General features: G+C 48.8%; 1 protein-coding gene across 3 annotated transcripts in view; it reads left to right on the top strand.

Moving 5' to 3' along the window:
• RHOG (ras homolog family member G) overlaps nucleotides 1-12,790 on the top strand; it is a 137,588-nt gene extending 124,798 nt beyond the window's left edge. For all 3 annotated transcript variants that reach the window (XM_075337702.1, XM_075337700.1, XM_075337701.1), the window contains exon 2: nucleotides 9,678-12,790. In XM_075337702.1, the coding sequence (XP_075193817.1) occupies nucleotides 9,706-10,281 (576 nt within the window). In that variant the 5' untranslated portion in view covers nucleotides 9,678-9,705 and the 3' untranslated portion in view covers nucleotides 10,282-12,790. The remainder of the gene's footprint in view (nucleotides 1-9,677) is intronic.
• The last annotated feature ends 1,427 nt before the right edge of the window (nucleotides 12,791-14,217 follow it).

Below are 14,217 nucleotides of genomic sequence, written 5' to 3'. Positions count from 1 at the left end.
AATTGTCTAGGGACCTGTATCTCTGCGAGAACCTCTAGTCTTCTGGATCCCCTCTTAGATTTTGGTGATACTTTCTCCAAGAAGGGTTGTCAGGAGTTGCCACCTCATAGACTTTATGACTGCACCATAAGGTTGAAGTCAGGGGCCAAGCTGCCCAAGTGCAGACTGTATAATTTGTCAGGCCCTGTGAGATCAGCGCTAAAAGAGTATATAATGGAAAGTTTGGCTGAGGGGCACCTTAGGCCATTCTCGTCGCTAGTGGCTGCAGCATTCTTCTTTGTCAAAAAGAAGGATGGTGGACTATGGCCATGCGTGGACTTTTGTGAGCAGAACCAGATAATGGTTCATGATCTGTATTCGTTGCCGCTCATTCCTGACCTATTTAATCAGATTGCCGGTGCTAACTGGTTCTCTAAGCTTGACCTTAGGGGGGTCTATAATCTGATCCGAGTCAATATGCCGGAGGGGCACTTTGAAAATCTGGTGATGCTGTTTGGTCTAACCAACATGCCTGCTGAATTCCAGCATTCTGTTAAGGATTTGTTTTCTCGTCTGTTAGGGAAAGCTGTAATCATTTACCTGGATGACATCCTCATATAGTCACGGGATTTGGGGTCTCATTTGGAACATGTCAGACAAGTATTCCAAATTCTCAGAGAGAATAAGTCGTACGCTAAACTGAAGACGTTTTTGGGTTACATTATTTCTGCTTCTGATTTTAGGATGGATCCCTCTAAGTTACAGGCTATTTTGAAATGAGACGTTCCTTAAAATCTTAAAGCTCTGAAACATTTCTTAGGTTTTGCAAATTATTACAGGAAGTTTATTAAGAATTTCCCTGCCAAGACCTTTGACTGACTTGACGAAAAAAGGAACAGACCTCTCAAAATAGTCTTAGGATGCTTCGTAGGCATTTGACTGTCTTTAAAAATGCTTCTCGTCAGCGACACTTTCTGGAGGGATCTATCCATCCTGTCACAGTAATTACCGACCATAAAACCCTTCTTTACCTTGAGTCGGCTAAACGTCTTACACCGAGACAAGCTCGATGGTCATTGTTTTTTAAATAGGTTTAATTTTTTCGTAACTCATCGTTCGGGGTCTAAGAACACTAAAACCAGGAGTTTTTTGGGTGGGAATCCTGTGAGCAACCTGTCCCCATTCTGCAGAAGAAGTGGTGGTGTTGGCGCTACAGATTTTGAGTCTGAAATCGCGGAGGCCCAAATGATGCACCATCTGGGGATTCGGTGAACAGGTTGTTATTCCTCTGAATCATCATCTTTAGGTTCTAGGGGAGCATCATTATTCTGCCCTGGCTGGCCACCCTGGTGTTATAGGTACTTTGGATCTCATATTGTATCACTTTTTATGGCCCAAGATCCAGAGGGACATGGTGTCCTATGTGTCTGCGCCATCTGCGCGGACTCAAAGACATCTCACTCTCGTCCTTCGGGATGTTTGCAGCCTTTGAGTGTTCTCAGCCAGACATGCCCATGGACTTTATTATTGATTTACCTTGATCTGCTGGTAATCCGGTCATTTTGGTGGTGGTGATGGGTTTTCTAAGCTGACACATTTTATCACCTTGCCTAATACCAAAACCTTAGCCCAGGTGTTTGTCCATGAGTTTGCCAAACTTCATGGGGTCTCCTTTAATATCGTCTCTGATAGAGGAACTCCGTTTATTGCCGACTTGTTTGGAGGGCTTTCTGCCCTCACTTAGGGATTAAGTTATCTGTCACAAAACGTTTTGCACACACTTCGCTGACTTTCATGATGGCGTTGGGCGCTGTTCAGATTGCACATTCAGAAACTCTGCCCGATGGTTTCTCTGGTGTCTGGGATCAGCACAGGCAGACTCAGGCGTCGACCTGCTGTGTGCTGTTTCATAGGCAGGATTGCAAGAGTTAATCTTTGCTGGTCTACTTGCTACTTTGATCACATGTTGTGCCGAGGCCTATCACATCTGCCCTCCTCCTGTTTATGCTGGTTGATTCCTTCCACCCATGCCAGCTATAGTTTGTCTTTGTTGGACTGTAAGGTGGGGTGTCCCAGAATTTCTGGTGAAAGTTGTTCTCTTTGCTTGGTGCAGTTGTGGAGCTTACCCTGTTGTTTAATAGCTTCCCCCCTGCTCTTGTTTTCCTCCTGAACCTCTTATTGTCTTTACCTTTGTGTGTGCGTGTTGTGTGACAGTTTTGGTTTACCCCTGTCTGTCTTTATCTGTGGGTTTCATCACATTCCTGCCCCATCCCTCCCTGGATGGAGGGGGAATCAGATCAGGAGTGGTCAGGAGCAGGGCCAGGAAGGAGACGCAGGCATCTCCAGCATCAGGAGTATCCCTGAGATTAGTGATATTCTAGGGCCCCTAGATTGAGGGCCAGTTTAGGAGGCCCGGTTCCCTGCTAGCGAGATGAGACGTTTCTCATGTCGTTACATAATAATTCTGCAGACAGATCTTCTCTGAAGATAAAACCGCCCTGTGGCGTCTCCGATATTCAGCGTTCAGGTTTATTAACCCTTTGCACTGACGGCAGCTCTGGAGAGGTTCAATGACCCAATAATTCTGCACACGGGGTGTAATCAGCACAATGGCTGCATAATAACGGTCTCCGCGGCCTTCCTCCACACTTCTGGCCTTTACTTCTTACCTTTTCAATATCTCTGCTTGCTGTCAGCGGATTGGGACATTCTGTCGTGATCTGAAGCTTCTTCCCGCTATAGTTTTCAGGTCCGGCCATAGTTTCTAGTAGATGGTATAACTGTGGACCCGTTTCGGGGATAATGTCCGGCTGATTTCACCCTCTGACGCCGGCCGCTCCAGTTTCCGGCGTCACTGCTGACGGTTTCTTCTTTCTTTAGGAAACTCGGATTTCCTGTATGAAATATTTTGGGAAGTTCGTGTCCTTCCTAGAAGTCAAGAAAGCGTCTTCTTCTCTGTCCGGGTCCTGTGCCGAAGTCACCGTGTATAAGGGGGATGCTTACAAGTGTCTCATGTGTGTATACAGGAAGGCGGGGATCCGGCTCTCAGATCTCTATAAGACGTATTCGGCATCATCCAATACGGCCATCTGTGCAGTGACCCTCATCACTGATGGCGGCTAAAGATGGCGGCCGACATACCACATCCCCAAGACTTACCACTGATCACCACCTCATATCACCCGCCGACCCTGTGATTCACCATCATTGTCCCCACAAGTCACCGTCATCAAGTAGTATTCACCACCAGTCACCGCCATTCACCAGCAGTCTCTACCAGTCACCAGCAGTCTCTACCAGTCACCACCATTCACCACCAGTCACCACCAGTCTCTGCCAATCACCACCATTCACCAGTAGTCACCACCATTCACTACCAGTCACCGTTACATCTCGTGGCTCTCCTCTTGCAAGGAATGAGGTGGTCCCCCATTCCTTGTCTGCCGCGAGCCCTCCTGCTCAGCAGCGCCAAAGGTCTGGGAGACTGCAGGAGTTTCCTCCTCCTAGATGCAGCAGAAGGGTGACACCTAGTGGTTTACTCCTTGTAAGGAATGGAGTGGTCTCCCATCCCTTGCCTGCCACGTGCCCTCCTGCTCGGCATCGCAGAGGGTCGGAGTGGTTGCACAGTGTGCAAAGGATAGATGCTCAGGGAAGCAGCAAGACTTCCCTTAGCTCTGCACATTGTGAAACCGAAGATCCCGCCTTTATGACCCAGAGGCAGGAGGTTGAGCATGTGCCCCACGTGACGTCTTCTGATTCGCTCACTGGTATCACACGGCCAGATAGCGAGGCTGGTGATGTTCTGAATCCTGACTGGCTGGGCCAGGACGTCACAGATCATGATTGGGTCACATCCGTCTCGCGCCCGCCCTTGGCTGGAGCTACATCTCCTTAAAAACCCCTCCTGCCATCATGGCGGCGCGCGACCGTCCTTCTATGTTTGGATGTCTGGCAGCGTGCTGCCATGCCACTGTACAGACGTCATTGTATTTTGCAGGTCTTGCCCCTGCCTTGCTGCTCTGGCAGTATCCCGTTTAGCAGGCTGTGTTCCTGTCCCAGGTGAGGTCCTTGAATCTCTGTCGGACTCACCTGGTTTCTGAAGCACACGTGCGTGGGCACCTCTGTGCTACCCTCGTGCCATATTCCTGTGACTCCCGCTGGCACACGTGCGTAGGCACCTCTGTGCATCCCCGTGCAACAGGTACACCGTACGAGAAGCCCCGAGCCATACAACCCTCACGGGTTAGGGCGGACCGGTGTACATAGATCGTCTGTGACATTCCAGACGATCGCTAGCAGCAACCCGCTCACTCTTCTCCCACCATAGCAGCGGTCCCTTACACCGCACAGTGGACCTTGACCGGCGGAAGCTGTCCATATACCGTCTTGGCACGCTTCCCCAGGTCCCCCTCGTAACATTACGGTCGCGCCAAAGGTCTGGCTATGGCAGACGAGCAGCAGCAGTTGCTGCGTTATGTGCAGCAGTTGGAGTCACGATTGGCAGCAGTGGAGCGGTCTTCCCCCGATAAGGCTGCTCTAGCGACAATTGCCACCCAAGCGGCTACTCAGGCTGTGGAATTGAGCGGAAAGTCGCCTCGCCTTGCGCTCCCAGAGCGCTTCAACGGGGACAGCTCTGAGTGCCGTGGTTTCATAAACCAGGTTACCACCTACTTGGAGATGTCCGCCACTCTTTATGCTACTGAGAAGGCGAAAGTAGCATTCGTCCAGTCCCTGCTCACAGGGAGAGCGCTAAAATGGTCCACGCCGTTGTGGGAGCGCGGAGATCGAGTGGTGAATCACCTTCCAGTTTATCTTGAGGCCATGAGAAAGGTGTTCCTCGGGCCTCAAGTCACAGCCCGTGCAACAGGTACACCGTACGAGAAGCCCCGAGCCATACAACCCTCACGGGTTAGGGCGGACCGGTGTACATAGATCGTCTGTGACATTCCAGACGATCGCTAGCAGCAACCCGCTCACTCTTCTCCCACCATAGCAGCGGTCCCTTACACCGCACAGTGGACCTTGACCGGCGGAAGCTGTCCATATACCGTCTTGGCACGCTTCCCCGGGTCCCCCTCATAACAATTCACCACCTGTCACACCAGTCAGTACCATTCACCACCAGTCATTACCCATCACTACCATTCACCACCATTCACCACCATTCACCACCAGTCACCACCAGTCACCACCAGTCACCACCAGTCACCACCAGTCACCACCAGTCACCGCCATTCACCGCCATTCACCGCCAGTCACCGCCAGTCACCGCCAGTCACCGCCAGTCACTACCAGTCACTACCAGTCACCACCAGTCACTACCAGTCTCCACCATTCACCACCAGTCACTACCATTCACCACCAGTCACTACCATTCACCACCAGTCACTACCAGTCACAACCATTCACCAGCAGTCACTACCATTCACCAACAGTCACTACCAGTCACCACCATTCACCAGCAGTCACTACCATTCACCAGTAGTCACCACCATTCACTACCAGTCACCACCATTCACTACCAGTCACCACCATTCACTACCAGTCACTGCCAGTCACCACCATTCACCACCATTCACTACCAGTCACCACCATTCACTACCAGTCACCACCATTCACTACCAGTCACTGCCAGTCACCACCATTCACTACCAGTCACCACCATTCACCAGCAGTCACTCCCAGTCACCAGCATTCACCAGCATTCACCAGCATTCACCAGCATTCACCACCACTCACCACCACTCACCACCACTCACCACCACTCACCACCGCCAGTCACCGCCAGTCACCGCCAGTCACCGCCAGTCACCGCCAGTCACCACCATTCACCAGCAGTCACTACCAGTCACCACCATTCACCAGCAGTCACTACCATTCACCAGTAGTCACCACCATTCACCACCATTCACTACCAGTCACTACCAGTCACCACCATTCACCAGCAGTCACTCCCATTCACCAGCATTCACCAGCATTCACCAGCATTCACCAGCAGTCACCAGCAGTCACCAGCAGTCACCAGCAGTCACTACCAGTCACTACCAGTCACTACCAGTCACTACCAGTCACTACCAGTCACTACCAGTCACCACCATTTACCACCAGTCACCAGCAGTCACTACCAGTCACCAGCAGTCACTACCATTCACCAGTAGTCACCACCATTCACCACCATTCACTACCAGTCACCACCATTCACTACCAGTCACCACCATTCACTACCAGTCACTGCCAGTCACCACCATTCACTACCAGTCACCACCAGTCACCACCATTCACCAGCAGTCACTCCCAGTCACCAGCATTCACCACCACTCACTACCAGTCACCGCCAGTCACCGCCAGTCACCGCCAGTCACCGCCAGTCACCACCAGTCACCACCAGTCACTACCATTTACCACCATTTACCACCAGTCACCACCATTCACCAGCATTCACCAGCAGTCACCAGCATTCACCAGCAGTCACCACCATTCACCACCTGTCACACCAGTCAGTACCATTCACCACCTGTCACACCAGTCAGTACCATTCACCACCAGTCACTCCAGTCAGTACCATTCACCACCAGTCATTACCCATCACTACTATTCACCACCAGTCACACCAGTCAGTACCATTCACCACCAGTCACTACCATTCACCACCAGTCACTACCATTCACCACCAGTCACTACCATTCACCACCAGTCACTACCATTCACCACCAGTCACTACCAGTCACCACCATTCACCAGCAGTCACTACCATTCACCAGTAGTCACCACCATTCACCACCATTCACTACCATTCACCGCCATTCACCGCCATTCACCGCCATTCACCGCCATTCACCGCCATTCACCGCCATTCACCGCCAGTCACCACCAGTCACTACCAGTCACCAGCAGTCACTACCAGTCACTGCCAGTCACCACCATTCACCAGTAGTCACTTCCAGTCACTACCATTCACTACCAGTCACTACCATTCACCAGCAGTCACTACCAGTCACCACCATTCACCAACAGACACCACCACTAACTACTAATCACTACCAGTCACAACCAGTAACTACTAATCACTACTAGTTAGTACCAGTCATTACCAATTACTATCATTGGTTATTACAGTTTATGAATAGTAGTAACTAATCACCACCAATCATCACTAGTCATCTCCAGTCACTACCATTCACCACCTGTAACTACCAGTCCCCACCAGTCACTACTATTCACCACAAATCATCACCAATCATTACCAGTCATCACCAGTCAGTACCATTCACCACCAGTCATTACCAGTCAGGACCATTCACCACCAGTCACTCCAGTCACTACCGTTCAACACCAGTCATTACCCATCACTGCCATTCACCACCTGTTACACCAGTCAGTACCATTCACCACCAGTCACTCCAGTCAGTACCATTCACCACCAGTCACTCCAGTCAGTACCATTCACCACCAGTCACTCCAGTCAGTACCATTCACCACCAGTCACTCCAGTCAGTACCATTCACCACCAGTCACTCCAGTCAGTACCATTCACCACCAGTCACTCCAGTCAGTACCATTCACCACCAGTCACTCCAGTCACTACCATTCACCACCAGTCACTCCAGTCACTACCATTCACCACCAGTCACTCCAGTCACTACCATTCACCACCAGTCACTACCATTCACCACCAGTCACTCCAGTCACTCCAGTCACTCCAGTCACTACCATTCACCACCAGTCATTACCAGTCACTCCAGTCAGTATTATTCACCACCAGTCATTACCAGTCACTCCAGTGAGTACCATTCACCACCAGTCATTACCAGTCACTCCAGTCAGTACCGTTCACCACCAGTCACACCAGTCAGTACCGTTCACCACCAGTCATTACCAGTCACTCCAGTCAGTACCATTCACCACCAGTCATTACCAGTCACCACCATTCACCAGTAGTCACCACCATTCACTACCATTCACTACCATTCACCACCATTCACCACCATTCACCGCCATTCACCGCCATTCACCGCCATTCACCGCCATTCACCGCCATTCACCGCCATTCACCACCATTCACCACCAGTCACCACCAGTCACCACCAGTCACCACCAGTCACCACCAGTCACCACCAGTCACCACCAGTCACCGCCAGTCACTGCCAGTCACCACCATTCACCAGTAGTCACTTCCAGTCACTACCATTCACTACCAGTCACTACCATTCACCAGCAGCCACTACCAGTCACCACCATTCACCAACAGACACCACCACTAACTACTAATCACTACCAGTCACAACCAGTAACTACTAATCACTACTAGTTAGTACCAGTCATTACCAATTACTATCATTGGTTATTACAGTTTATGAATAGTAGTAACTAATCACCACCAATCATCACTAGTCATCTCCAGTCACTACCATTCACCACCTGTAACTACCAGTCCCCACCAGTCACTACTATTCACCACAAATCATCACCAATCATTACCAGTCATCACCAGTAAGTACCATTCACCACCAATCATTACCAGTCAATCCAGTCACCACCATTCACCACCAGTCAGTACCGTTCACCACCAGTCATTACCAGTCACTCCAGTCAGTACCGTTCACCACCAGTCATTACCAGTCACTCCAGTCAGTATTATTCACCACCAGTCATTACCAGTCACTCCAGTGAGTACCATTCACCACCAGTCATTACCAGTCACTCCAGTCAGTACCGTTCACCACCAGTCACACCAGTCAGTACCGTTCACCACCAGTCATTACCAGTCACTCCAGTGAGTACCATTCACCACCAGTCATTACCAGTCACTCCAGTCACTACCATTCACGACCAGTCATTACTATTCACCATCCTTCAGTACCATCTCCTGCCATTTTCCCCAGAACTTCGTGGAGTCCTTTTTCCGTTGGGTGTGATTGTCCTGCTCTCGTTGACCCCTCGTAGGAGGAAGCAGCCATTGGGTAGTAGCAGAAAAGAAGGATGAGGTGTGAGGATTTCAGATGAAGCTTCCTCTTCTGTGGTCTGCAGGGAACTCGACAGTGAATTTCCACAATTTCTTTACTGATAACTCATTACTGGAAATTGAATGTGATGACACCAGAGAATATAGCAGTAGGTCTCTCACAATCAGTAGTCCACGCAATTGTGTAATATCATTATTCAGTATATTCTTGATTCGCCACTAGCATTTCTCGGAGGCCACCTTTCCTTTAGTCATTCTCATGCGTCCATCCCCTTGTAAGAGGGTCTGGTGCTTACCCTCCCCCAGTTCATGAGGGACATGATCCCCGGACAGGTCAACTTTCCATTTTCTGCCATTTGTTTGGGGGGAGCCTTCTGTGAGTCCACATAATGATGGCACAAAGAACATCTGAGAGGAGCTCACCCCTCCACCGTGTCCTCCACAGCGCTTTATTCATATATACTAGAATCCTATTGGACCTTAGTCCAAGTTCACCCCAATATTTCTCAATTTCTTGGGAACAATAATGACCATACCACCAAGCACGCCACGCCACCTGCCACCATCCAGGACAGGAACTTCCTGAGAGAGACCTTATGCTGAGCATGTGGGCTTGGACATTAATAGAAAGGAGAGGGATTAAGGCCAACCATAGTGGTTTTAAGATAATGTCTCAACATTGGTGCATGATACAGACGAGTAGTGGGTGCTGACATTGTCCACTTGTGTTTTTCAGATTGCTAATCGAGAACAAAACCTCCAGGATGCAGACCATTAAGTGCGTGGTTGTCGGCGATGGAGCTGTGGGGAAGACTTGCCTTCTCATCTGTTACACAACCAATGCCTTCCCCAAGGAGTACATCCCCACCGTCTTTGACAACTACAGTGCTCAAAGTACTTTGGATGGGAGAACTATTAGCCTAAATCTATGGGACACGGCGGGGCAAGAGGAATATGACCGGCTAAGGACACTTTCCTACCCCCAGACTAACGTCTTCATCATCTGCTTCTCGATTGCCAGTCCCTCGTCCTATGAGAATGTCAAACATAAATGGTATCCAGAGGTGGGGCACCACTGCCCCAATGTGCCGATCCTTCTGGTGGGAACCAAAAAAGATCTCAGGACCAACCAAGATGTCATCAAAAAATTAAAGGAGCAAAACCAGGTGCCAGTGACCCATCAACAAGGCGTCAGCTTGTCAAAGCATATTCATGCCTTCAAGTACATGGAGTGCTCAGCCCTGAACCAAGAAGGTATCAAAGAAGTTTTCAGTGAGTCCGTGAGAGCCGTCCTCAACCCAAACCCGATCAAAAAGAAGAGCCCATGCTTCATACTGTGATGTCACCCTCCTGAATTCATGGAGACCCCACAATTCACAGACTTGGCTTTGCTGAGTGATACCTTCTGAAGCCCACTCATACGATGTCGCGATACTGTGAATCTAAATGCACCTGTGTCATTGGAGACCACCATGAGGACCTCTAATGGTGCAGAATATAGGATTTTTGTGTTATTCGAGACTTTCCCCCTCTTGAGCTTCTGATGAGGATTTTTGCTTATTATGAGTCTGTGTGGCTATGAAGAAATGAAAGGCTCCTGTACTGGGACCAGCGATGAATGCAACAGCAATTCCAGTTCAAACTCATTATTTTGATGGCGTGTATGTCAGAAGAACCATACAGTGAAGGTCTGCTTTCAGATAGAGGTTCCACCACTGTAGTCTTCATGCCAAACCCTCAGGATCTACATGGTCTTCCTCCAACTTAAATTAGGAAGAACCTATTGATAGAAGATCTGAGAAGTCTGTTCCTCCACCTTCCAAAGGCACAAAAATATGGTGAATCCATGTCTAAACAATAACCCGAGACTATGCAAGAAGACAAGGAGATTTCTGATTAAAGAAAGTCTACAAATGAGCATTTCATCATCCACCGTCATATGGAAGATTAGACCAGAGACAAACTCATTAATCGGAGGTCAACAACGGACAGAAACTTAAAATTAGGTAAAGGGGGATATTTCTAAAGATGGAAGTACAAATTAGTCTAAAATGGAAGAAGAAGGACCATATCAACCATCAATAATTCACTCGTGATACACTGTAATCGTCTGGAAACAAGGCGTCCATGTTTGAAATTTTCATCTGATAGGCTGCAGTCAATTAATGATATTTCCTTGCCATAATGACCTCAAAAAGTTTATTCATCTCTCTTCTGGAGTCACTGAATTCATAAGGCCAGGTAGAAGGACTCTAAGGGCCAATATGGACTGAAATGTGAATGGCTGTGTCAGAAAATGACTATAACATCATCATTTGTAAGATACTGTAGTTGTGCAATCATCAGCCCATTTCTACCTAATATGTGCGATAATTCATGGTCAATGGCCACAGAAGAGCAGAAGATGAAAGACGTCTCCCTGCGTGTCTCCTTCTATTGAGAACTTGGAGACCTCCATGTCTAACCCTGAGAGTGAGGATCCCGTCAGCTGCAGTCGATCATCACCTGAACTCTGGAAATCTATGAGAATGGTTGGGTTTCTCCTTGTAATAAAGACATGTAGAGTGTGAGCGCCCCCGGAAGGCCAGATATTACATGTGAGGACTGGTATCAAAATAATTGATATTTGTGATCCAGAAATAGGTGGAAACTTAACGTGACCACAAAAATGATAGTTATTAGGCTGGAGTGAGAAGGTGCATCATGGCTGACCTGTGGATGACATATCTTCTGGGTTGTGGTCAGTGCTGTGAACATGTCTCCACATGACCGTGATATGGTGTCCTAGAGATGTGAGGGTTGCCCATCTCTGGCCTCAGCCACTGCAGTCATCCTTCATCACCATGACTGGTGCCATGGGCTGTCCTCCTTTATTACCATGACGGCTCCCATGGGCTGTCATCCTTCATCACCATGACTGCTCCCATGGGCTGTCATCCTTCATCACCATGACTGCTCCCATGGGCTGTCATCCTTCATCACCATGACTGCTCCCATGGGCTGTCATCCTTCATCACCATGACTGCTCCCATGGGCTGTCATCCTTCATCACCATGACTGCTGCCATGGTCTGTCATCCTTCATCACCATGACTGCTCCCATGGGCTGTCATCCTTCATCACCATGACTGCTCCCATGGGCTGTCATCCTTTATAACCATGACTGGTGCCATGGGCTGTCATCCTTCATCACCATGACTGCTCCCATGGGCTGTCATCCTTCATCACCATGACTGCTTCCATGGGCTGTCATCCTTCATCACCATGACGGCTCCCATGGGCTGTCATCCTTCATCACCATGACTGCTGCCATCGTCAGTCATCCTTTCTCACCATGACTGCTGCCATGGGCTGTCATCCTTTCTCACCATGACTGCTGCCATGGGCTGTCATCCTTCATCATCATGACTGCTGCCATGGTCAGTCATTCTTCATCACCATGACTGCTGCCATGGTCAGTCATTCTTCATCACCATGACTGCTGCCATGGTCAGTCATCCTTCATCACCATGACTGCTGCCATAGTCAGTCATCCTTCATCACCATGACTGCTCCCATGGGCTGTCACCCACCCTGAGTCCCTGGCAAATGCCACCTCCCTCTTATATTAGTAATGATTAATGAACCCCTGTACTTGGCAGGAGGAGCAGTCAGAACTTGGGGCCTCCTGAGCTGGGACTCACATGTCCTCTGTAGGTCACTAATGGTGGAGGGTCCTCCTGCCCCTCAGCCCCAGCTCTTCTACACATTACGCTGCACACGGCTCATTATATTATTTACTTCTTCGCTGAATTATCTGTTATTTCTGTTGCTTTTTTATTGAATAAATATAAATGAAGGGCCGCGGCTCGTCCATCGTTCACTGCCTTCATCCTTCATTCTGATGACCTTGCTACAAACTATGACCTTGTCTATTCCAGAACAAATGAGGGCGACTACAAGAACATCACCAGGTGGCCCATTAGGTGTTATGCTTCTGTCCATACCACCCTCTGCACACCAGGACCATTAATGATCCTCCTAGTGAACTCATTGGCTCTGCGGGGGCGGGGCGATGTTAGACCTCCCCCGCAGTGCTGCACATTTATAAAGGTAAGCTTCCTAATTGCTCCAGGGTGTGAACAGTGACCGGCACAAGCTCGACTGTATTCTTCAAAAATAAGTTCTGCAGCAAAAGAGGTTTGTGCAATGAGGTTCTATAAGAAATTTTGTGTGTTGTGAGGTTCTGCAGCAGCTTAAGTATATAATATTATTGTTCTGAAGCAGCTGAGGTGTTTATGATGATGTTTTTCAGCCGCTCAGGTGTGTATGATGATGTTCTGCAGCAGCTGATGTGTGTATGATGTTGTTCTGAAGCATCTGGAGTGTCTATAATGATGTTCTGCAGCAGTTGAGGTGTATGATGATGTTATGCAGCAGCTGAGGTGTGCATTGTAATGTTCTGCAGCAGCTCAACTGTGTATGATGATGTTCTGCAGCAGCTGATGAGTGGATTGCAATGTTCTGCAGCAGATGTGGTTTATTATGAGGTTTTGCAGCAGATGAGATGTATTATGAGGTTCTCCAGCAGCTGAGGTATATTATGCTGTTCCACAGCATTTGAGGTGTTTATGATATTCTGCAGCAGATGTGATGCATGATGATGTTCTGCAGCAGCTAAGGTGTGCATTGTGGTGTTTTGCAGCAGCTGAAATGCATAAAGCAATGTTCTGCAGCAGCTGAGGTGTGTATTATATTGTTATGAAGCAGCTGAAGTGTGTATTGCAATGTTCTGAAGCAGCTGAGGCGTGAATTATGATGTTCTTCAGCAGCTGAAGTGTATTATGCTATTCTGCAGCAGCTGAGGTGTGCATTGCGATATTCTGAAGCAGCTGAGGGGTGTATGATGATGTTCTGCAGCAGCTGAGGTGTGCATTGCGATATTCTGAAGCAGCTGGTGAGTGTATGATGATGTTCTGCAGCAGCTCAAGTGTTTATTATGATGTTCTGCAGCAGCTGATGAGCGTACAATGATGTTCTGAAGCTGTATGATGATGTTCTGCAGCAGCTCAAGTGTTTATTATGATGTTCTGCAGCAGCTGATGAGCGTACAATGATGTTCTGAAGCTGTATGATGATGTTCTGCAGCAGCTGAAGTGTTTATTATGATGTTCTGCAGCAGCTGATGAGCGTACAATGATGTTCTGAAGCTGTATGATGATGTTCTGCAGCAGCTGAGGTGCATATTGCGAGTGTCACTTTGGGGGTCCTTTGCTGCGTGCTGTGATGCTGAGTTCC

This window comes from Anomaloglossus baeobatrachus, chromosome 2, assembly GCF_048569485.1.
Source record: "Anomaloglossus baeobatrachus isolate aAnoBae1 chromosome 2, aAnoBae1.hap1, whole genome shotgun sequence".
NCBI lineage: Eukaryota > Metazoa > Chordata > Amphibia > Anura > Aromobatidae > Anomaloglossus > Anomaloglossus baeobatrachus.
The sequence above is the reverse complement of the archived record's forward strand: the minus strand, read 5'-3'. Positions and strand labels throughout refer to the sequence as shown.